Genomic DNA, 23,311 nt, shown 5'->3' on the forward strand with positions numbered 1-23,311 from the left:
ACCCAAAAACCTTCTCCCTGTGTCATCTTTCTCGACTCCTAGCTAATACTAGGGTTGTATCGAGGAAGGAACCTAGACCTCATTTATTCAGAGGTGGCTTTTTTGTGTGAGAGATGTCACTGTGCTTAGCTGGGAGTACAGGCTGTTTATGGAGTTGAATACTTATACTGCAGTAGGAGGTTGCTGATAAAATGCAGTTTGTCCCATTTGCCTTCATTGCTATTGAGCTATTGTGCGAAATACAACTATTATGAGCATGTATTAGAAATCAATGTTAACACTGATATAATCGGTCAACACTGCAGGCATATTATATTTTGTTTCCACTGCAATCGTGTATGTAAAGGCACTATTTTACACACGAATGTAAAATATGTACGTGATTTGGCTAGTTGCTCTTTTTCTGCTATTTCTTAGGTAGCTGTTGTATTTTAATTTTTCTGAACTGAGCAAGCTTATGTGCATATTTAGTATAGTTTTCTCCCAACCTGCTGTCCTTCAGGGATTTTGGACCAGACTGACTGGGGAGGGCACCAGGTTGGGGGAAGCTGATTTCATACATGCGCTGTGGTCTAAACCACTGAGCCTTGGGCTTGCCATTTGGAAGGTTGGCGGTTCGAATCCCCGCAACGGGGTGAGCTCCTGTTGCTCGGTCCCTGCTCCTGCCAACCTAGTAGTTCAAAAGCATGTCAAAGTGCAAGCAGATAAATAGGCACCACTCCAGCAGGAAGGTAAACAGTGTTTCTGTGCACTGCTCTGGTTTCCCCAGAAGTGGCTTAGTCATGCTGGCCACATGACCCGGAAAAACAGTCTGCGGATAAACGTTGGCTCCCTTGGCCAGTAAAGCGAGGTGAGCGCCGCAACCCCAGAGTTGTTCGCGACTGGACTTAACTGTCAGGGGTCCTTTACCTTTTATTGTACATGTAAGGTGATAGTCCTTACTATGTGAAATGTGCTCATTACATGCATGCCATGGCAGGTTTTCCGGATCTGGATGGAAAACATTCAGTAGAAATCACAGGAAGATCATCCAGTCCTAACCTGCTATTTGAAAGGCAAGCCCATCTATCTAGAATATCTTCCTCGCCTGTCAACCCTCTTTACAGTTAGGACGACAAAGGGACAGAGAGAAAGCAGCTGCACTACACAGCGGAATAGCTCTTGTACAGCCACTGGCATGCATTGTGTAGGCAAGAAATGAACACGAATGGCAAATTGTTCAGTGCCGCCTCTTGGTTTATCTGCTTCCAAGGCAGCAAGAGAGAGATGCTTGTTGAGAATGAGCACAAAAGGGATATGTGAGAACAAGGAGATAGTGCAAAGAACACTGGCCAGGGAGATAAGAGATTGCCCTTTCCCCAGCCCATATAATGAAAAACCTGTTGCAACTACTGCTGCACTGGTAAACTGGTGTTGAACAAAAAGCCTTCAGAAAACCACTGAATTGCTAATGTAAGAGTGTGTGGTACCTCTGAAATAGAACACACTGATCTTCAACTATTTCAAAACTATGTGAGTTTTCCCCTCTAAGGTTTTGCCTCCATAATTATGTGCTGTCGTAAAGTGGGTCAGAATAGCACGGTGGCTAAGAAACAGAATTGTGATTCAGTTCAAACCTCACCTCTTGCCAAAAACTCACGAGCCTCTCAGCCTCAGCTTTCTCTTACCCACAGTATGTGGGTAATAATCTTTTTTGTCCTACCTTTCAGAATTGTTGTAGGAATAAAGCAACGCAAGGGCTATAAGAATGCTATGTCTTATCACAAAATGTGCTGTACTGGCAAGTCCGTTCTGTCATAACTTTAAAACCAGTATGCACTTGAAGGTAGTGCAATTCTCTGTGCACTCAGGCACTTCCTTGTTTCAGTAGTTTTGCTGTTGGAACAAATTCTTAGCTTCGATGATTGGCAAAAGAATGAAATACCTCTCGATAACCAAACTTCTGGATGAATGCATCCAGAATTCTGTTCTGAGCTATAAGAGAACTGCATAATACCCCAATCTGAAAGGGAATAGAATGGAAAAGTACGTAATTGCAGTCAACATGTCACACAAAAAGAAGACAGAATTCTGGGCTGACGCATGTGCTGTTCAGCAAAGGTCCAGGCAAGCGGAACACAAGCCATTTGTCCTCTTTTCTGTCTATGACTTCTTTAGCATTGTCTACAGCAGTTCTGGGCAAAGTGATTGCTTCTTAAAGGTGCATCCATGTGGCATTTAGAACAGCACATGAGTTTGCAGGCATGTATGTATACATCTAGTGCACACGTCACATCTCCTTATCTGAAATCCTGGACAGCCACTGCTAGTGAGTGTAGACGATTCTAAGATAGATGGACCAATGGTCTGTTCAGTATACGGCAGGTTCCTATATTCCTTATCCTTATTCTACAGCATGTGTGGAATAGACCTTAAACAAACTGTGTGAGCTAAAGGGAACCTCTATTTGTGCCCCTAAACACCAGTTTTTAGAGAACTGCAGTGAGGATAGACTATAGTGGTACCTCAGGTTACAGATGCTTCAGGTTACAGACGCTTCAGGTTACAGACTCCGTTAACCCAGAAATAGTACCTCGGGTTAAGAAATTAGCTTCAGGATGAGAACAGAAATTGTGCTCCGGCAGTGTGGTAGCAGCGGGAAGCCCCATTAGCTAAAGTGGTACTTCAGATTAAGAACAGTTTCTGGTTAAGAACGGACCTCCAGAATGAATTAAGTTCTTAACCCGAGGTACCACTATATTGCCTTCATGCTTTACTTGTAGGCTTGTGATTGGCCACTGGCTGAAACAGGATGCCAGACTTGTGCACACAATACAGCTTTTAAGCCCATTCGAAGCACATTTCACTCCTCAAAGAATTCTGGCCACTGTAGTCTGTAACTCTGTGAGGCGTAAACTACAGAGTCCAGAATTCTTTGGGTGAGGTGGAAATGTGCTTCAAATGCGGTTTAATGTGATCCAGCAACTTTCATCGCGTTTTTAAATATATTAAATTTAAGAGCGCATTGCCACCTTCAGTTTGGTGCTGATATTGCAATTTGGGCTATGTTATCCAAAGTGCCTAGGCAGGTTTTCCCCAACAATGCCATTTTAAAACTGAGATTCCCAAAAATATGTGATCGTCTGCAAAATATACAGCTTTCTACCCTTATTTTCCAAGCATAATTGCCTCTACTTCTAGTGTTCAGACACTGAGTGTTGCTGCTTATGCAGTGAAAGCCACAAGAGAAAGGTGTCAGCTAGCTTGAGGGAGCCCTGAGGCTTGCGAAAATACTCAAAATACCCAGTGAATCTCCTTTTAGGAACTGCCAAAACAACCCAATGAAGACTGAATATGCTGAACGGGTAGGGAATGCTGACTGTGTGCATATGTAATGTAAAATCAGGTAGAAACAGAAGTCAGTGGCTAAGATCTAATCAAACCGCAGCGCGCGCACACAACCCTGCAAGTTTCCTCCAGGCGGGCACAGGCAAAGATTGCGCCACCCAGGGGAGCTCTCCGCAGACACACAACTTCTGGCTCGGGCATGTAGCTGGGGAACTCCCCGTCGCTTTCGGATGACGTCAGGCGCCGGCGCCGCACGTGGTGTAGTAGGCAAGGGAAGAGCCTGGAAGCCGGACGAGTTTGCAAGGCGTTGGCTGTGCGTGCAAAGAAGGTAAAGCCGTGGGAAGGGGGGGGCAGGGAGGGAGGCGTGGGCTCGGACTTCAGGGTGTACCCGCGTTTTACTCTCGTGTAAGCGAGATATATAAGCGGCGCAGAGTGCAACTGCGGAACTTCGCCCCCCGCAGGTGGCAGTGACGGCCACCAAGTTTTGTTGGGCAAATATGTGAAGGTCTGTTAATGGCTCCTTACCCACGATGGCTGTGCTCTCCCTTCAAGGTCGGAAGCAGCAATGCGCCTAAATGCCAATGGCTGGGAACTGGAGGAGGGGAGAGGGGCTCTTGCGCTCACCTGGTCCTGCTCAGGGCCGGATTTAGGTTTGATGTGGCGCTGAGGGTTAAACCACAGAGCCTAGGACTTGCCGATCAGAAGGTCGGCGGTTTGAATCCCCGCAACGGGGTGAGCTCACGTTGCTCGTCCCTGCTCCTGCCAACCTAGCAGTTCGACAGCACGTCAAAGTGCAAGTAGATAAATAGGTACCACTCCAGCGGGAAGGTAAACGGCGTTTCTGTGTGCTGCTCTTGTTCGCCAGATGCGGCTTAGTCATGCTGGCCACATGACCCAGAAGCTGTATGCTGGCTCCCTCAGCCAATAAAGCGAGATGAGTGCCGCAACCCCAGAGTCGGCCACAACTGGACCTAATGGTCAGGGATCCCTTTACCTTTAAGCTTCTGAAGGTAATGGGGCCCTTTATATGTCCAGCTGTCCTTTGCCAACAACAAATTGTCGCTGTCTTTTGTGTTGAATATATGCTATGTGGTAATTTATGGACCACCTAATAGGTATCTAAAGCCATTTGCACACAACAGAATATGTATTGTATCAAAGTAATTGTTGAACTGAAATACAATTAAGAGGAAGTACATTAATAGTGAATTGGGGGAGGGCAAGATAGGGGGCCCCTAAGCAATAGCTATAGGAGAACAGTCTGCTGTGCCTTTGTCCCAACCCATCAGACTCTCCTTGTCAATGTAATGTTGCAGTGTATCCTCAGGGCCTAAGAGGAGTGCTCCTGTTTATAGCTGCAACCAGCCCGGAACTCTTATTGGGGAGATTTTCTTCTTCTCCCGTATGCAGCCCTACTTCCCTTGGTGTGTTGTAGTTTCTCAGATATTGGACTACCGTTCCCAAGATCTCTGACCATTGGGCATGCTGGCTGGGGCTGATGGGAATTGTAGGTTAGGGGCTCAAGGTTGGAAAAGGCTGTGCTAGAGGACTGCCAACGCAACTGGACATTTTATGGCTGTGCGTGGGAAAGGGCCCACAGTTCTGGAGAGGATATAACTCCTTTTTCTTCTAGTGCCCCTTTATAGAAAGGATGGGTGCAACCCTGGTTCTCCAGATGTTGTTAGGCTACAGTTCAGATGATGGTCGCAAGATCTGGGTTGGTTCATATGGGGAGAGGTGGTCTGTTGCTCTGCTATGAAGCTGTACTGGCTGATTCAGATTACTGGTTGCACCCTGGTGGCCCTTTAAACTTGTTGCTTACAATCTTAATACACTTGACTTAAGTGTGCACTTGAATTCTGGGCTGAATTGTGGCTATTATGTGTTGTTTCTTAGCACTTGAATAGCCAGGAATCTGGGTTTATAGCTTCATTTTATGCAAATCTCAGTTGCTTTAATGGGACTTCTTCCCACATTAGTGTGTGAAACTGCAGCCTTATTTGCATGAAAGATTCAAGGAGCTTTTAAGTATTATTGCTTACTACAGCAGCCAAAACACATTATTTAAACTCTTGAAATCAATATTTTAGGCAATGGGCAAGAACAAGGGGAAAAGTCAGAAGCCGATGAATGTATTCCATGTGGCCAACAAGAAAATTGCGAAGGGTAAAAGGAAAGCAAAGCCAGTGACAACAAATCTAAAAAAGGTTAGTTTTAGAAGATTCCTTCTTGCTATTGTTTTAGATTCTTCATTAGGAACATCTTAACAACCTGTGCTGTGCATGATAAATGGAAACAACCCTAGTTTATGGTGTATGCCATTCTTTCTCAACCGTGGGTCCTCAGGTGTTGAACTACAACTCCCATCATCCCCTTCTCACTAGGGACGATGGGAGTTGTAGTCCAACAACACCTGGAGACCCAAAGTTGAGAAAGGATGGCATATGCAATTGCAAAGTGATGGAAGGTACAGGACATTCTACTAGCCCCATTCTTGACTTCAAATCCAAGGTGAATGAATGCAGGGGACGGGGAGGGGATTGTGCCTGCTGACCCAACATCTCCCTAACTTCAACTGAGGTTAGTGAGGCCAGAAAATATGACCCAGTTCTCCCTCCATATGCATGTAAAGGCAACAACAATACTCATAGAATTGTAGTGCTGGAAGGGCAATCTTGTCCAGCCCCCTGCAATACAGGAATCTTTTACCCAACATGGGGCTCAAACCCACAACCCTGAGATTAAGAGTCTCATGCTGTACCGACTATGACTTTCTCTTGGCTGAATAAAGACACAGGTCACTTCTAGATTACCCATTTAATGAGCATTCACCCTGATTTATTTGCTGAGAGATTAGATGACATTGGCTGTTTAATTATTTGTTTGTGGAGAGATTAGATAACGCTTTGATGCAAAGTAATCCCCCAGTTTCCAGTCACTCCTCATCACTTGAGATGTCTGATCTTTTGGGAACATGGGTTTGTTTTAACCAGAGCTCCAAATCAGCTTTAATCCTACAGCCTGGACTGGCTGGAATGGGATTGAATTGCCCCAAGAACAGCAACAGTCTGGAAATGCCTATAGTAATTTTCTCATGTTTAAAATCTATAAGCCTGATTCTTGGAAGTGAGTGATGCAAATCTATTTCTGTATATTTGTGAAATACTTCACCCTGCCTCAGCCTAATGAACAAGCTGAGCTGTTATGTAAGAATGGTTCCCTTGGTGAACTTTTGAAATCTTAGCATAGTTTAGTGTCATGTATATCCTCCAAAGTTATTTTAAAACACAACACATTGAGTTTCTATAGCTTACTGCACAGAAAATGCTTTTAGGTTGATCTTGAAATACAAAAGCCTAAAATTTGTTTTCTTTCCCCCCAAAGATTAATATTGTGAATGATGAAAAGGTTAACATGGTGAATAAGGTATTTACAGAAGTACAGAAAGAAGTTAAGCAATTGTCCAAAGCCATTTCATCAGACTCTCCAAAGAGCTTTCAGGTAATTCCTTTGCCTTATACAAAAATAAAGTAAAGCCTCTTTTCACAATGTACTGGAGTTATAAGAGGAATGTAAACCCATTGTGTTACTTGGAACTTTGTGATATTAATTTATTGCATTTGATTTTGGCATGGAAATCTGTTCCTATATGTTTGGCTCTAGATATCCCCTTTTACTCTTTCATTTGGCATCTGTTATTATATTTTGTTGTGTTACTATGCTGCAATTTAGGCTTCAGTTTTCAATGAGTTGGTGGTTATAAGCGTTTTCTTAAATTATACATGGACACTGGACCCAAATCACTGAGCATGTGTGTTTCCCTCATCAGATTCCAAAAGCTATGGAAGGTGAACCAGCCAATGTGGATACTGCTACTGACTTGCTGTCCCAATTGTAGCACCAAATAGTACGTATTACATCAATATTTGCACCCCCTGATAAATCGGCAAAAAGCAACTCTTTGTATAGTTTTATTTTAAAAATCTTGTTAATGTACAAGCATTGGCACTCTTTTAATACAAACTACAAATAGTGCTTTCCTAAATCTAGGAATGTGGAATGTCAGAAGTAAAAAACAGGGAACAAAATAAAGTGCTAATTAAAAAGGCACTCCACAAAAGTGTTCACTGAAACAATGTAGCATAAACTAGTTAATGCCCTTCATTCTACAATTGGCAGTGGAAGTTTTAAGACATAAAAGGTCAGAATTTTGGAATGATTGTAGAGGATTTCCAGGTGTATAAAACGCAGCAGTCTGGAGTTGTACAGGAAGCAGAGTTGGGCTTATGAAACTTTGGTTCCTAAAGAACAAATTAAAAGGAACTGGGGCTTTCAAGTAACTGTATTAAGCTACTGTAACATCTCTAGGAACACCATTCCCTGCACTGCAGCAAAAGCAAGCTTCTGTTTTACTGAGTTTATAAGTTGGTCAAAATAATGAAGTACAAGGAAGAATGTACACCCAGCATTGGTGAACTACAGAAGTTTTACATTCATTATTTTAAATACTTGTGTTATGAAATTAAGTCTACAATATTATATCGTTAGAGGTAGATGAGGCAATCTGGCTGCATCAAATCTAGTAGTTCAGTATCTGCACATCAAAGAGGTCACAGACTCCTTCGTTATCATCCAGGTTGAAGTTGTAGTCATCTCCAGGAGTAGGAGACAGCCGTAAGAGGGGGAAGACTGCGGAGGGGAAAAGAAATATCAATTTAAGCACAGTTTGTGCCACACAGCTACAGTACCAGTCCTTGGCAAATGAACACATAACTATCCTGATTCCTAGTTCTGAATTAGCATTATTATTCTCCCGGCCTCCAAAACCATTATCATTGCTGCCACATTCATCCAACATCTTGGAAGGCTGCTTAGGCATAAGACTCTGCTGAGAATGAGGTTGGCAAAGATCCTGCTCCAGTACTGATCTCCACATACGACAAATAGAAATTCATGCTAGTTTTGACTACTGGGTAGAAAGGCAAAGAACTGGTAGAAGGGATACCCATTTTGTTACTTAAAGCATACAGTGCAAAATGTGAAAGTGTCTTTATGTTAATTTTTTATTATGTATTTCTTTAAGTCTGTTTAGCGACTCAAATCTTGATGGGTCAGCGCAGCAAAAGTGAATACTGTGCAATGGAATTTATTACCCTCTGGCGAAGTCCACTTAGCGTGGGCATGTAGAACAACTGTGTACATTATCTTGTGGAATTTTATGAACAAGTGAAATCAAGTAAAGAATGACACAGAGGTAGTTCCTTGTCCACAAGCAGCCTGTATAAGGAACTCAGGTTTGCCACACACCTGGACTGCAAGATAAGCTTTGGACCACCACGCAATATACTGCCACGAGACCCTTTTTTACAGGATGCCCCACAAATCATTTCAACACCAAAGCACCATTTTTACATGATGCACTATGGCAGCTTAATTACATTCAAGTCAAATTAAAGGAATAAGGAACTAGCAGTGTTGTGCTATGAAATGAGCTTTAAACACATATAATGCAAAAATGTAGATTGGATGATGTTATGTGTTCATTTGCAATACATTTACTGTACTGAAAATGTAGAAGTGTTAAATTGTATTTTCCCCACCCCCTCAGGTGTGAAGCGGAAGGGACAGCTCACAGCCAGCTTATACAATTTGGAAAAAGCAGCCGGAACGCCTCTGATGGAATCAAAAAGACATGAGATGCGATGGTCTTCAGGCAACAGCAGAGATGTTGCACGAGTTACTTAAGATGAAGACTCCCATCCATATGGTGCACATATAGAAGTCAATTTTCTGAACAGGTGGGCTAAAATTGTGGGCCTCTGAAACAGCAAATGCACTGAAGTGAAACAACCATTTTTAAATAAGCATATCAACCACAATTACAAAATTAAAATTTCTTTGTTAATGGAACGCAACAAGGTTACAAAAAACAGCAGTTGTTGAATTTGCTTGCTTCATTCAGAAAAAAGTTATGACTCCTTCAATCAAGATTCTGTGGAAGCAGGGTGGCATAATAGCAGGGCTATGAAGAATAGTTGGACGGCTGAGAACATTTATTTTTTATTTACAGCTGAAGTGCAAAACCATTTCACCGAAATGCTAAAGATCAGAAACATCTTGGTTTGAGAAAACGTAATCAAAAATGAAGCTTAATTATTATAGGGGATAGTGGGACAACCTAAAGCTGATTTGGTGGTGGAAAGCCCCACATCCTCCTAATTCATGGGCAAATTCAAAAGGGGAAAGCACTATATACGGCATTTGAGAAATTGGTTGGGAAAGCTTTGTACCAGGCATGGTGCTGGTACAGACTCCTTGTACACAATTTGGCAGAGCAAACATTTATTTTGCAATGCAGTTCATGCACCACTGGCAATTATTAGTGTTGGAACATGACGCTTTTTGGATGTGCAAAAAGAAAACTCAGGCAGAGTCTGCTCAAGCATTTCATAAGGGACATTCTCCTGGTGAGTTTAGTTTGAGATTCATGTTCAACAATCTTCCTGTATTGGTACAGGGGCATCATGGGTCGAATCTTGACTAAGATTGTTAAATTTTAGCCTCACTAATTCCAATAGGCCCCAAATTCAACCAGTGTGCTAGTCAGGATTCAATCCCATGTGTGAAGTGCGAAACAAAATGAAACTTTGGAAAGGAGGAAACTGCTAGCAAGAGAAGTAGTAAAACTGGAGGAGTGAAAGTCTATTTCAAATGTACATGTTTGTAGACTGCCCATGCAACAATTTATGATGATCCAACTTCATCCTTGCAGAACAGATGACACTCTTAGAGTGTTGGAAACCAGACTTATTGGGTGATTGTTAGAAAGTCATAATTTATCTCAGGCTAAAGTGAGAAACTCAAGCATACCATCCTGACCTTTGAAGGCTGGTGGGTAAGCTGCTGAATAATTCTGCAAACAGCATGTTGCAGTAATTCACAGGTAACAATTTGCAAGTAGGAAAGGCTGTCAGCTATAGGTTCCCGCGCCATTATTATGAAAACACACTCAATTAGGTTAGTACAATGGGTGATCTGCTCATTCAGAGTCTGTAATAAAAGGATGCTGTTTCAGTTAACCCTGATGAATCCTGGGAGTCTGGAATTGGTATTTAAATCTGGAGGCAATGGGTGGTTGCCTGGTGTTTTCAGTGAGCTAAGCTCCCAGCTGTTTGCTGCTCTGATTTACTCAATGTAAATCTTAGTGCTTCTGAGTAGTGCCATTCAACTTGCTATATTACTCATCCAACAAATTATTCTAGAATGTGTCATGTGAACAACACAATCTGAAGCTACACTCTGATGCAAACTTTTCAGACAGTAAACCCCACTGAAATCAGCAGGACTTACTTCTGAGTAAACACAGAGGATTGTGTTGATGATTCTACATATTTAAGAAAGTGGGAACTACAGTATAAAATATACTTTGGACCCTAAAGAGGGCTGTGGTTAAAATTGTGGGCAGAAATAATTTTAAAAGCAAACAGCAGTCTTCTACCCTTTCCTTATTTTGTTAAACGTTTTGCATAGGCAAATGGAAATAAAAATGATAATTTGTGTGACTTTGTTCACATATTTCTTGCATTCCTAAGGAGTGTCCCAGCAGTGTCACCCCAGCATTGTTTATAATGAAAGATTGGAGGAGGGCATACGTACTAAAGTTAGGGAAACTCACTACTTTGTTAACTGCAGGCAGCAGAATGCCCACCTGCTCTAAACTCGAACAGGGTAAAAGAATCATGATATCTAACTGCTTCAAGTACATGTTCACCTGAAACTCTAGCAAAGGGATGTTGAGCTGGCATTTGCAGGGAACTGTTAACTAGTGAATCAGAGACATCACACTTTGTAAAGAAGGATGAGACAATGAGAACATAAACTTACCATCAGAGGACATCAATTCATCAATGATATCGCTGTTAATTATCCCTAGGAACACAAAAAGCAAATTCATGGCTATCCACATAGACAATAAGATCAAATTGGCTAAAAACAGGAGGGAGTTATGAGGCTTTCATATTTCCAGTTGGCATGTGCAGTTAGTCAAGTAAACGTGTTAGCTAGCTACAGGTATTTAAGGCTCCTGAAATTTTCCATGTGCTTTTAATATTACATGTAGTCTACTCTCTTTGGATCTCTAGTGAAATGGAAATATAGAGTGGCTTAACACCCAGCAGGATTCTCAAGTGGATTCAGAAAATTACAAAACAAAATGCCAGGTCAGTTATGAATAGTATTTTGTAAACTACCATGCACCACCCCTGTTTAGCCTGCCCTGAAGGAGTAGCTAGGAGCGAATCAAGTACTCCTTTATAGTATTTTCATAATAAAACATGCTTAGTTTTTATGTGCAGTTCTGTTCAAAATGCTTTACATTAGCAGTAATCCTTGCCGTCATCCTTTTAATCAGCCTTCCCAAACCTGGTGCCCTCCATATATTCTGGATTACAGCTCTTATCATCCCTAACCATTTCCACCAAAACCATTTGCCCATGAACATCTGCTTCAGCACCTCACAAAACAACTACAAAAGCAAAGATGCTCTCCTCGACATTTAGCCAATGTTAAGACCGTAAAAAAATAAAAATCCCACAGCTCAACATTGTCATCAAATAGCACTGGGCTGCTTTCTTTTCCTGTTTTACGCTTCAGCACACCAGCAACTGTCCTCCCCCCCCCCCTCAAAGTTATAATCAAGCGAAGTATGTAATTTACCTCCAGGCTCATCCATCTTTGCGATGTCAAACGCATTCGGCTTCAGAATACTATTTACGTCCAGCGGAAGGAAGGACTGGCAGGTATTTGAGCTAGGTGTAGTTTCTGCTATAAGGCTGTTATACAGCTCAGAATCTGGAATGCCAGCATAAAGAGTTTCAGGAGCCTGGCTCTCCTGCAAACTGATGTCTACAGGGTGGGAAAGTTCACAGTAGAAATCGACAATATTAGTTCAACGCAAATTTCTGGAACACAACATTTCTGATACAGGCACAAATTATTTGTTACCACAAGCTCACATTTTAATATTGGCATGCACTTGATTTTAGCGACGCTAATGTGAAAAGCAAAAATATGTCGTAACTAATTCTTAATACATGGGTTTTGCTGCTAGATTTTAGAACAGTCACATGTAAGCATTGTCTTCCACCCACAAATCCTTAGCTCAACCTGCCCCCCCTTTATATTTTTAATTTGCTGCTAATTGAGAAAAGGGGAAATCCCTACCTGCTGACATATCTGTGACTGGTGGTATCCGTGAAAGGGATTGACCCTGATGAGGAAGATCTCTAGACTCCAACTTTTGAGGATCTACATTCACTTTAGGGGAAATCAATGGAGCTGGCAACTGAGATGGAGGTTGCATGAGGTCATCTGGAGGAGGTACCGGAAAAACCACTGGCTTTGAGGAACTGGACTCTTTGTTTATAAGCAGCACATGGATAGGCCCCGAATGACTCTTCAGATTGATCTGATATTTGTTTTGTCTCTTTAGAAAGGAAGCAGAGTTAACAGGTAAAGTCACCATTCTTTATGGCAGTAGGCTTAGCAATTAAGCCAAACTGGACTGAAGTAAAAAAAAATAATGCAGGTGAAAGCTGTGTACTGAACAGGTGAGAATGTGCTAGTTGAGAAGTTGAATTCATAAAGAACGATGATACAAGTACACAAGTCTACCCCCTCACCTCTAATCTACACCATAACCCAACATATCTTCACATGGTCAAGCTGTTTGGAAGCTAATCGCACACTGAACACGCATCCTGTCTCGGAACTGCATCAAAATTTCAGTAAATGTTTCTGCTGCCTGTAGTGATAATGCTTTTGCTTTATACTAGTGAAGCGAAACCTCTGGCCCCCGAGCCTAACCAGGCCCGCCAGAGCTTCCCATTTGGCACATGAAGTCATTTGAGCCAAGCTGCAACCACCTATCCTTCTCCTGGTGTCGTATGACAGGTGAGGGACAGGCAAAGTGATGGCTTCAAATAGTGCCAAATTCAAACCATTCAGAAGGTAATGTTCTGGGTTCATTGGAACTTTAGATGGTAAAGGTAAAGGGACCCCTGACCATTAGTTCCAGTTGTGACCGACTCTGGGGTTGCAGCGCTCATCTCGTTTTACTGGCCGAGGGAGCCAGCGTACAGCTTCCGGGTCATGTGGCCAGCATGACTAATCTGCTTCTGGCGAACCAGAGCAGTGCACGGAAACACCGTTTACCTTCCCACTGGAGCGGTTCCTATTTAGCTACTTGCACTTTGACGTGCTTTTGAATTGCTAGGTTGGCAGGAGCAGGGACCGAGCAACGGGAGCTCACCCCATCGCGGGGATTTGAACTGCCGACCTTCTGATCGGCAAGTCCTAGGCTCTGTGGTTTAACCCACAGCACCACCCGCGTCCCTGGGTTCTGGGTTCATTGGAAATTTAGATGGTACCACTCACTAATTCTCTCTTGGATCAGGATGTGAACAATCATTTGGAATAGCGGTCAATTTCCTCCTTCCAACTGTGACAAAAAGCTATTTGCATGACTTTTGCTAGCAGCAAAGGAAACTTGAAACTGAAAATGTGGAGCAAGTATTTCCTCCTGGAAATTCTAAAAAAACCCACCCAAACCTCTATTATGTTTCACTCAGGCTCAGCATAAATAACTATCAGTAATAGTTGAAGTGATGAATGCTGCACGTTTCAAAGAAACATAAAAAGTTAACAGAACAAAAACTAGGTATGCTTTTCTATTAATTTAGCAAATTTATTCTGTAAGCACAAGCCCCAGTTAGAACATATACACTACTTGGGTCCAAAACCTTTTTTTTAAAAATAATAATAATAATAATAATAATAATAATAATAATAATAATAATTTGCTAACCACACAGATTAAAAGAGATGTTTATACATACCACATGAGGTACAGGAACTTCTAACTGTGTGCCAGAAGGAGCCTGAATTGCTAGTAGTGTATCCCCTGATTGTGGAGTAATTGTCAAGTGTTAGCTGAATGCATGCACACACATTCCCTTCCAGGGAGGTTTTGTTTTGTTTTGCTTTGTACTGCCTGAAGGACATGGCCAATGGGTCATGAAAACATGTCAGAACAAATATACAAAATAAAATTCGGCATACTTGCAAAGGTTTACATGATTAAATAGGATATGCTATATTTCAGTGTGGGGAAAAAACAGTACAGGATGGCTACACTGTGTAAAGAGAAATCATGTTTTTAATGGAAGAAAGTCTTAAGTGATCCTAAACTGGCCATTTCACTTCCCCATATTCTACCAGCTTTATTTTTCCACTCCTATTGCACACAAAAATCTGGTGCTGTCTTTGCTTTAGCACATTTACTCTGAAATCAAGGGCCACTGTATTCACACAGGGCTTTCTTGTGTTTTAGGTTTGTAGCTGAAGTCCAGGTCTACATAAAGCAGGGGCAGAGAATATGCAGCTCTCCAGATGTTGTGAGGCTGCAACTCTCATAAACCACAGCCAGCATGGGCAGTAATTAGGGATGATGCTACTGGCCTATAAACTCACATCTGGAGAGCCACAGGTTCCTCACCCCTAGCAGAAAGTGAAAGAACCGGCCTGCTAAGGAGTTTTGAGGATTTCTTTTGGAATAAAGGTATATCCTGTCTCTGAAAATCAGTTCTGAAAAACAGAAAGCTAACTCAAACACTATTTTAAACGAATGCTATCTGATGAACTTTTAGCACTAACTGATAAGGTGAACACAACTGGGTTTTCTCCTGACACCATTTAACAAACATGTCAAACTTCTCAGCATCTTACCGTTGAAGCAGTCACATATGTCATCATGAGTGATGTATGAAAAAGTGGTCTGTGTCAAGGAAAGTTTCAAAATAACATGATACTGCTGAGCTTTTTCAAGTACGTTTTAGGAAATTTACCAGGCTAATTAGGTAGTTCTGTTTCAATATTTTGCCTGTCATACCCTGGACTAGTAACTGAAATTGCAGAGTTAAAAACACATTCATTTTAATCATTAAACAAAATTTATATACCATTTGATTGTAAGAAAGCTGTTTAGCAAAAAACAGCCTCTGCCTATTTTATATCTCGGGTATTAAAAAGTCCCATTAGCCTGAATCCAAAGGTGCTGTTGCATGAATGGAAAAAAAATCTGTTCAGACAAGTCACCCAATTCACTGCTGCCCAAAAAAGGACTCTGAGGATGAGGGATGATCTGGACCAAGATGCAATATGGTACAGAGGGCTGCAGCAGTAGGGGAGTAAATGAAAAAGGAAGCACTGCCTTGTATGAGAATGCTTTCCATTCTTGAAACAGCACCTGTGAACATGAGACTTCTGTGTAAACATTGAATGGGATCCAACTGGTAGCTAATGCTAAGCTACCAATATAATTTTGTCCTTAGCTGGCCATGTATGCCATTTTGCCTCCTGATGGGCATTTCACATCCCTTATTATTCCACTAAGGGTCTATGTTCCCACAACTCATTTTGAATAGCCAGACACAAAATTAGTATCAACTGTTGTCAAACCCCTCAAAACTCCCATTTGAGAAAATGCCCACCACTTATTCCATCTCCATTTTCTGTGTTTCACCGAGGCACAGCAGCAATAATTCCATTTGCAAGAATTACACAGCATGTTTCAAAGGATATCATTTATTTGTGGAATCATCTTTGACATTTTTTATGCTTTGCTGTAACCACAGTTTCTGCTGATCCAGCTCCTTTTCTTTTAGCTCCAATTCTTCAATTTCTGCTTCAAGGTATCTCAGTCTGTCTACGACTTCCTTCGTATTGCAACCAGCACCTACACCTCTTAAGAGAGAGCAAAAAAATTCAATGCTACTGTAAATGAGTAACAAAAAGGCAAAAGTAGAAAAGATATCATAGCAGCAAAAATTTTAATTCTATAAACAGTGTAATATCAAGTAAGTTTCAATTGCCCTTTGATTCTGTATAATGTGAGTAGGGGGACTTTCAAAGGTTGCGCACAAGAGAGACAATCCATCTCTTTTTTGGGTTTTCATGTGTGGTTTTCTGCTGAACTGTGGAGCCTCTGTTGCCTGACCACCAACAAAAGGGTTTGCACTTGTGGCAGGCGAAATATACTTCCAGGTCCTGACAAACAACTGCCTGGAGACTAGTGTCTGCAGAGAATACAAAAGCTGGTATTGCTGACATATATTGCTTTCATTACATGTATACCTTGTTTTCGTTACATAAATACCTAACAATGATAACATTCATCTGTGAAGGAAAACAGCATTCTGTATTTCTATGTAAGAAAATTAAAAATCAGTTATCTTACTTCCACTGGATGCTGTTTTTTGACTTTTTTTCTATGAGATCTATCCCTTCCAAAACATTGGTGATGTCGTAGATCCGCCTTTTTTGTCTTACAGCAAGTGTGTCGGCAGCCTGGTAAGATAAAGAATAATTTATGCAGATGAAGGGCAAAAGGGGAGGCTCATTAGACAGCTTCAGTGAAGCTGTACAAGCCTCCTAGAGAATATTAATCACAAGCCTAAAAGGGTAAATCTTCAACCTGCCACAGTCACAGATGCACAATTAGATGTGTTAGACCACCCTCTCTGACTCTTGGACAGGGACAGTAACCTTCAAGCAAAATGCCGAAAAGAATGACCTCCTTAAAACATGTCCACAGAATTCCACACATGGGAATGAGTTCTTTCAGAATTAGCCATGCATGAGAACAAGGGAAATGGAAAGTGGGGCTGAAAAGACAACATGCTTTTCTTGAGCAGGATGTAAAGGAATAATCTGTCATTTCATTTCTAAATATGGGAACAAGATTTGTGGAAGGGAGTAGGATGACAATTCATTGTATCAAAGGAAGATAGGCTTCTTAATGTCATTTATGGAAGAGCAGTGTTATTATGGGGTTTGCTATCATTCCAAAATATAATGGCAATGGTTAAGATTGAACCTCAGTAACGAACACCACCAAACAAATGAAACCATGGACCTTTTGAGTAAAAGAAGTAATGAGATAAAAAGGGGGGAAATCAGGAATGCTCAAGAGGTATGCTCTAGAACACTTTATGTTGTTGAACTGTTGCTGAAAGCAATAGCATAAAGAGTAAAATTTAACCTGCAAGTAACAGCCAACGTGATTAGCAGCCTAAGCTCTGAGCCTCAAATTTTTGCACTGGCATGGGTCCAAGACTCTTACCAATGTAAATTCTTTAAGGATCAAGCTGCCTGAAATTTTCACCCCCTGCTCATATTTCACCAGAGACAAATTTCACTTTAATATTTTTTTGTGAAAGACTCCTCCTTTGCTTCACCCCCTAATCCAGTTGTTCATTAACCCATATACACTTTTTGGCAACAATGAAAAACACATTTTTCAACTGTAGCTTTTTCATCCATATCTACCGGCGAAGAAGCTGTTACTTTGATCCAACCTACAACCATCAATTAAGATGAAGGTAAAGGACTCCTGGACAGTTAAGTCCAGTCAAAGGCAACTATGGGGTGCGGCACTCATCTCGCTTTTCAGGCCGAGGGAGCCAGCGTTTGTCCACAGACAGCTTTTCGGGTCATGTGGCCAGCATGACTAAACTGCTTCTAGCACAACGGGACACTGTGATGAGTACCAGAGCGCACGGAAACGTCGTTTACCTTCCGGCCACAGCAGCACCTATTTATCGACTTGCACTGGTGTGCTTTCGAACTGCTAGGTTGGCAGAAGCTGGGACAGAGCAATAGGAGCTCACCACTGTCAAATGGATTCAAACCGCCGACCTTCTGATCGGCAAGCCCAAGAGGCTCAGTGGTTTAGACCACAGTGCTACCTGCGTCCCCTAACCACCAATTAAGGGCTGTTAACAACAGCCTTCCTCTCCAAATTCATGCTTATATTTGATCATTCAACACTAAAGACACAATCCTAACCACAAAATTAACATTCCGCTTTCCATCAGTCCAGCTCCGCTGGAGGGATGTGTGCAGAGAAACCAGACTTTTGCATAGTTGGAATGAAACCTACTGTACAAAGCTAAGAGTTACATTTATTGCTCTTCCCACTTTTGCCTCTGGTCCATCCACTTCTGATACAAGCCTTTTTGCAATGTCCCCCATAAGGAACTTCAGCTCTTGGGTTGAAAAACATTCCTCATTCCTGCTTTAATGGGAGGGAAGATGGAATCTTAATGTGGCAATGTGCACCTAAGACCTAGTTTGTACACTCAAAGATCATTTATTTCCCCAAGGTGGAGTGGATGCACAAGACTCCCTCATCTTACACACATGTAAACCCCTACATAATATATCCCTTCCCCTATCCCCTTTTTTAAAGGGGAAGGCATGTACATTCTATTGGCTCCGATGAAGTTAGCTAAATTTAAATCCCACTGAAATCTTCAGTACATCTAACTTAAGACTAGATCCATCCCTTTTGGTAAATATGAGGAGCACTCATGTTACATGCCCTTTATGCTGAGTGATTGATGGAAGAAGGTGAACACACATGCTATTCTGCAACGAAAAAAGAGACTTCATTTGGGCAAGTGTATGAATCTGCCCTTTGTTGGAGTATAATTATAGTTACGTTTACTTTACCCAGCTGAATATAAATGTCAGCTGAATATCTATTGAAAATACCCTTCATTATGTAGTGCAAGAGCAAAGAACCAGTCTACTTCACTAGCAAAATTATTCTGGTAGGTTGATACTAGGCAAGTTTACTTGAACACAAGCTTAAAAGCTGGAGCTTATTTCTGGGCAAGCCTGCATAAGTTTACATATTGCTGTTTCTGTATGTGTATAGGGGTGGGTTTATTGTTGAACCTGACGTCTGTTTTTAATTAAGTGGATTACAGACCTTTGTTACAGGGGACAAATAAAATAAGGAGTAGAAAGGTTACCAGAACTCTGGAGCAACTACACAATTTATTGCAACTCACCTTGGAGGAGGTTGCTAATAGTTTAATAGTAGTTTTAAATGTTTTACAATCTTTGCCTTGTATATTTGCTCAACAGTTCTGGGAAAGAGACCATTGTTATTCTCACAGAAATGGGTGGCAGTTTGCCATGGGCCATCAATAGAATGGAGAACTAAATAGGAATTTGAACCAGTGTCCAATTCCAGGCCTGGTGCCAGCTGATCACAATTCCCCTATTAGCGGTTCAATTAAAACCCCTCAAAATCTCTCAAAAAAAGCACTTCATTTTTTGCCACAATTATTGTTATTATTAATGATTAAATTTGTATACTGCAGGTCTCAGGGTGGTTCACAGGATAAAATCACAATATAAAAACACAAAACACATAATCATCTCATCAGGATGAGAGAGAAAAGATGTGGCAGATCTCAGTCTCAGCCAGGCTATGGCGTATATCCCCAGCCCTGGCTCAGCTGAAGATATGCTGGGGTAACTTGCACAACGTGGCTTGGCCAATGCAAGTCCCCCAGAACCGGCTTCCTGGTGGTGGAATCAGCCAGAGGATACTTAAACTGGATCCTAACTCTGTTCAGCTCAGTCACGTGACTTGGCAACCTGGCGGAACGTACACTGGCAAAATGGGTGGTGTGAGTCAAAATCTATTTTGTTTTCCCTCTGGCAGGCTTGGGCCAGCTCAGGTGGCAGTAGCCGGGCTCTCGAACGGGGTTGGATCTGGCACAACTTTATGTTGGCCTAACTTAAGCCAGTGTAAATTACAGTGGCTTCCCATAGTTAGGACTATCCACTTCACATAAGATTCTGCAAGTTCCCCACTTAGATTATAGAAGAAAGCAGGATTCAAGCCACACTTCTCCAAGGAATTCACTCTATAGCCCTTCTGGTTTTGATTGTTCCTCAATATGTAATACAGTGGTACCTCGGGTTAAGTACTTAATTCGTTCCAGAGGTTCGTTCTTAACCTGAAACTGTTCTTAACCTGAAGCACCACTTTAGGTAATGGGGCCTCCTGCTGCTGCTGCGCCACCGGAGCACGATTTCTGTTCTTATCCTGAAGCAAAGTTCTTAACCCAAGGTACTATTTCTGGGTTAGCGGAGTCTGTAACCTGAAGCATATGTAACCCAAGGTACCACTGTACCAATGAACTCTACGGCTGAGCTACACCTCCGTTTCTCCTACTCACCCTAAAAAACAAGCTCAATGAATCCAACTCCTTCTAAAAAGCCCCACCAGTCATATGTCTCTCCAATCCAGATATCCTATAAGAGTTCAGAAGTTACACACTTTTCTACTTAAAACCTTCCCCAGGATATATAAAGGGGAGAGGGTGTTATATACAGAGATAATAATAATAATAATATAATTTATTATTTATACCCCACCCATCTGGCTGGGTTTACCCAGCCACTCTGGGGCAGCTTCCAACAAAATATTAAAATAAAATAGTCTATTAAACATTAAAAGCGTCCCTCCACATGTTTCAAGAACGCAGGAAGGGTCATGTCCCCAACACTTCCACCAGCTTGTCTCAACATAAGTAGGCTTCTGTGCACAATGGGATAAAGAGCACATATTGGGCAAATACAAGTTTTTAAGGGACAAGCTGTAGGATGAGCAAGTGCAGCGGTTTTCAGGACTGGACTTAGACTAGAGTTCAAATCCCAACTCAGTCACAAAAAAACTTATTGTGCACCTTTGTCTGTGGAGGTAAGAGAGGGTGGGAGAAAAGAGCAGGGGTTACTCCTACAGCCCACAGCTCCTTTAGAGAAGTCAGGTAGACTCTTAATGTGAGGGTGGTGGAATCGAGACCCACGTTGGCAAAAAGCTTCCTGCATTGAAGGGGGCTGGACTAGATGACCCTCGTGGTCTCTTCCAACTTTATAATTCTAGGCTGGGGCAACCGAGAAGCTGGCAGCTAGGAGGAAACAGAGCATCAGTTTGAAGCAACCGAGCCCTAAAACCACTAAACCCACCCAGGGGCAAAAGCAAAACCACATACGCCAAAGCCTGAAGAAAAGGGGTGGGTTATTAAAAAGGTGCCCTACTCCCAACATGGAACTTTTCCCCTCACCAGATCCCAGTCCAGAGATCCTCCCGCTGGATCCCTCAGAATATCAAGGTCCATCGCACCGCACGTTGTGTGTTTCTCTTACACGCACATGCACGCTCCTCCCTCCGCGCCCGGATCCCACCCGCAGCGCCTGGACCCAAGCCCCCCACCTCCCCCTCACCGCTTTCAGGTCGAGCACGCCGTCCTTGGCCTCCTGCAGGAGGGACACGAACTTGGTGGTGAGCAGCCCCAGGCTCTTCTCATGCCGGCTGCTGTTGCTGCTGGCGCCCGCACCGCCTTCCAGGCTCCCCACGCCGCCGCCATGGCTACTGGAAACCGACTCGGGCAGCGCCACCGCGGCCATGCTGCATCCCCCCCACCCACCTCCTCCGGCGGCCCCACGTGGCCCTCTCCCCACCGGGCTTGCCCTTCCTCCGGCCGCGAGGGAGCCCGGCTGGTCCCCGCGCGGAGCAGCTGCCCCGCAGAGACACAAGAGCGAGCCCTCGCCCTTTTCTCGCCCACCGCCGGCTGGCCTGCAGGGAGAGGAAGTGACGCCGCCCGCGCAGTTGCCGGGAGACAAAGTTTTGTGTAGGGAAGAGCCAGAGGAAAGGGGGCAGCTGCTCCTTTCCCGAGAAGGTGGAGCCTGAGGGGAGAGAGTTGCGGGGTGGTTGCGCCCCTCTCTCGCCCCCGGGGGGAAACGAAGCAGCAAACGGGGCGGGGAGGGTGAAAAAGGGGCTTTCGAAGCGCCCGGCAGTGGTGTTTTCACTCACTCGGGGACTTTTTCCGCGCAAAGTTGCGCTGCGCGAGGCACGGAAGCGCGCGCGCGCTTGAATTCCGCGCGGCTCCCCTCCTCCCGAGCAAACTTTTCCTGGGGCGACGCTAAGCAGCCCAGACTCCAGCAAGATGATCAGCCCTCCTGTCTTTCCGCCCGGAAAGTAAAGCAACGACGACAAGCCAGGTGGCGGCTTGAGTCCCAGCAGCAGTCGCTTTCCTTTGGTTCCCGTGGCGAAACTCCCTGCAAGTGGTGAGCGGCGGCGGCGCTTCCACGCTCCAGGCTTGGTGGGGTTTGAACTCCCCCTTTTGCTGCTGCTTAACCAAGCGCCCAACCAGGTTGCTGTTGTGACTGTGTGAGCAGGAAAGGTTGCCCAGGGTGGTTGACCTTTTTTTAGGGAGCTTGCATCACGCTTACACATTATCTCAGTACCTTGTGGCAGTAAACTCTCTCTATTCCCATAGGTTGAAACCACAACCAAAATACCCTACCCCCCCAAAAAAACCCCATGCCTTGCAAACAGAAGACTTGCACACCAGGGAGAAATGCTCAGATGGACAGTCAGAACATTGGTCCATCTAGCTCAGTATTGCGATATTCTCGGCAGTAGCTCTCTCGGATTTCAGGCAAGGGTCTCTCACAGCCCTACTTGGGAACATCTGGGATCGAACCTGGAACTTTCTGCTTGCCTGGTGCCCCTGAGAGCCCGTCGCCCGGTTGCCATGCACCCCCACGCCCGCGGTTAAGACGGCCTTGTGTGTGAGCCTTCATTGCTTATCTTGGCCTCACACTTAGCAGAAATAAAAACACCCTGAGGAGAAGGGTATCTTGTGTCCCAGAGTGCTATGTTGTGCTGCGAGACAGTGGTTTTGAAGAGCATAAGTAAATTCAGACACCTGCCACTCCAGTCAAGAGTGGAAAAAGTAGGTCAGTTGCTGGATGTGATGCTGTTGCGGCCATCCCTCCTGGCTTGGTATCCCGCAAGATACAGCAGTGGTTCCACAAGACCATATTTCTCACTTCCCCATATACAGTGGTACCCCGCAAGACGAACGCCTCGCAAGACGGAAAACCCGCTAGACGAAAGGGTTTTCCGTTTTGGAGGCGCTTCGCAAAACGAATTTCCCTATGGGCTTGCTTCGCAAGACGACAGCCCATAGGGAAATCTCTGGGACAGCGGGGAAGCGCAGCGCGTCTTCCCCACTGTCCTCGGACCTCCCCCCCCCCCGCCCGGCATCAGAACGAAGCT

At 43.5% G+C, this 23,311-nt stretch overlaps 2 protein-coding genes across 5 annotated transcripts; one reads left to right on the top strand and one right to left on the bottom strand.

Moving 5' to 3' along the window:
* The first annotated feature begins 820 nt into the window (after positions 1–820).
* On the top strand, positions 821–10,889 carry RBIS (ribosomal biogenesis factor). 3 transcript variants are annotated; one of them, XR_014529430.1, is made up of 6 exons: positions 821–3,655; positions 5,418–5,534; positions 6,712–6,828; positions 7,157–7,234; positions 8,936–9,295; positions 9,363–10,889. XR_014529430.1 is itself a non-coding variant. In XM_083518195.1 (5 exons), exons 2-4 carry the CDS (start codon positions 5,421–5,423, stop codon positions 7,223–7,225), a joined length of 300 nt encoding a protein of 99 aa, XP_083374321.1. In that variant the 5' UTR covers positions 3,505–3,655; positions 5,418–5,420; the 3' UTR covers positions 7,226–7,234; positions 8,936–10,889. The 3 variants fall into 3 exon arrangements, 2 of the variants coding, with proteins under 2 accessions (XP_083374321.1, XP_083374322.1); XM_083518195.1 differs by having other exon boundaries at positions 3,505–3,655; positions 8,936–10,889; XM_083518196.1 differs by having other exon boundaries at positions 3,573–3,663; positions 8,936–10,889.
* Positions 7,285–22,498, bottom strand: E2F5 (E2F transcription factor 5). 2 transcript variants are annotated; one of them, XM_083518193.1, is made up of 9 exons: positions 22,061–22,498; positions 16,622–16,731; positions 15,967–16,128; positions 15,112–15,155; positions 14,223–14,287; positions 12,550–12,811; positions 12,043–12,231; positions 11,212–11,256; positions 7,285–8,016 (listed from the first exon to the last, which is right to left on the bottom strand). In XM_083518193.1, the coding sequence occupies exons 1-9, from the start codon at positions 22,481–22,483 to the stop codon at positions 7,907–7,909; spliced, it is 1,410 nt and encodes a 469-aa protein (XP_083374319.1). In that variant the 5' UTR covers positions 22,484–22,498; the 3' UTR covers positions 7,285–7,906. The 2 variants fall into 2 exon arrangements, with proteins under 2 accessions (XP_083374319.1, XP_083374320.1); XM_083518194.1 differs by lacking the exon at positions 22,061–22,498 and adding an exon at positions 21,472–22,003.
* Between the last annotated feature and the right edge of the window lie 813 nt (positions 22,499–23,311).

Source organism: Podarcis liolepis (genome assembly GCF_965112155.1).
Source record: "Podarcis liolepis genome assembly, chromosome: 8".
NCBI classification, from domain to species: domain Eukaryota; kingdom Metazoa; phylum Chordata; class Lepidosauria; order Squamata; family Lacertidae; genus Podarcis; species Podarcis liolepis.

Bases quoted from the DNA above. Each gene is read 5' to 3' on its own strand.
- RBIS (XM_083518195.1), top strand. From the start codon at position 5,421: ATGGGCAAGAACAAGGGGAAAAGTCAGAAGCCGATGAATGTATTCCAT. The intron at 5,535-6,711 runs GTTAGTTTTAGA...TTCCCCCCAAAG, and splicing joins TGACAACAAATCTAAAAAAG to ATTAATATTGTGAATGATGA. The intron at 6,829-7,156 runs GTAATTCCTTTG...TTCCCTCATCAG, and splicing joins ACTCTCCAAAGAGCTTTCAG to ATTCCAAAAGCTATGGAAGG.
- E2F5 (XM_083518193.1), bottom strand. From the start codon at position 22,483: ATGTGTAAGCGTGATGCAAGCTCCCTAAAAAAAGGTCAACCACCCTGG. The intron at 15,156-15,966 runs ATATCCTTTGAA...GACACAGACCAC, and splicing joins GATGATTCCACAAATAAATG to TTTTTCATACATCACTCATG. The intron at 12,812-14,222 runs GTATGTATAAAC...TCCTTTCTAAAG, and splicing joins AAGTTCCTGTACCTCATGTG to AGACAAAACAAATATCAGAT.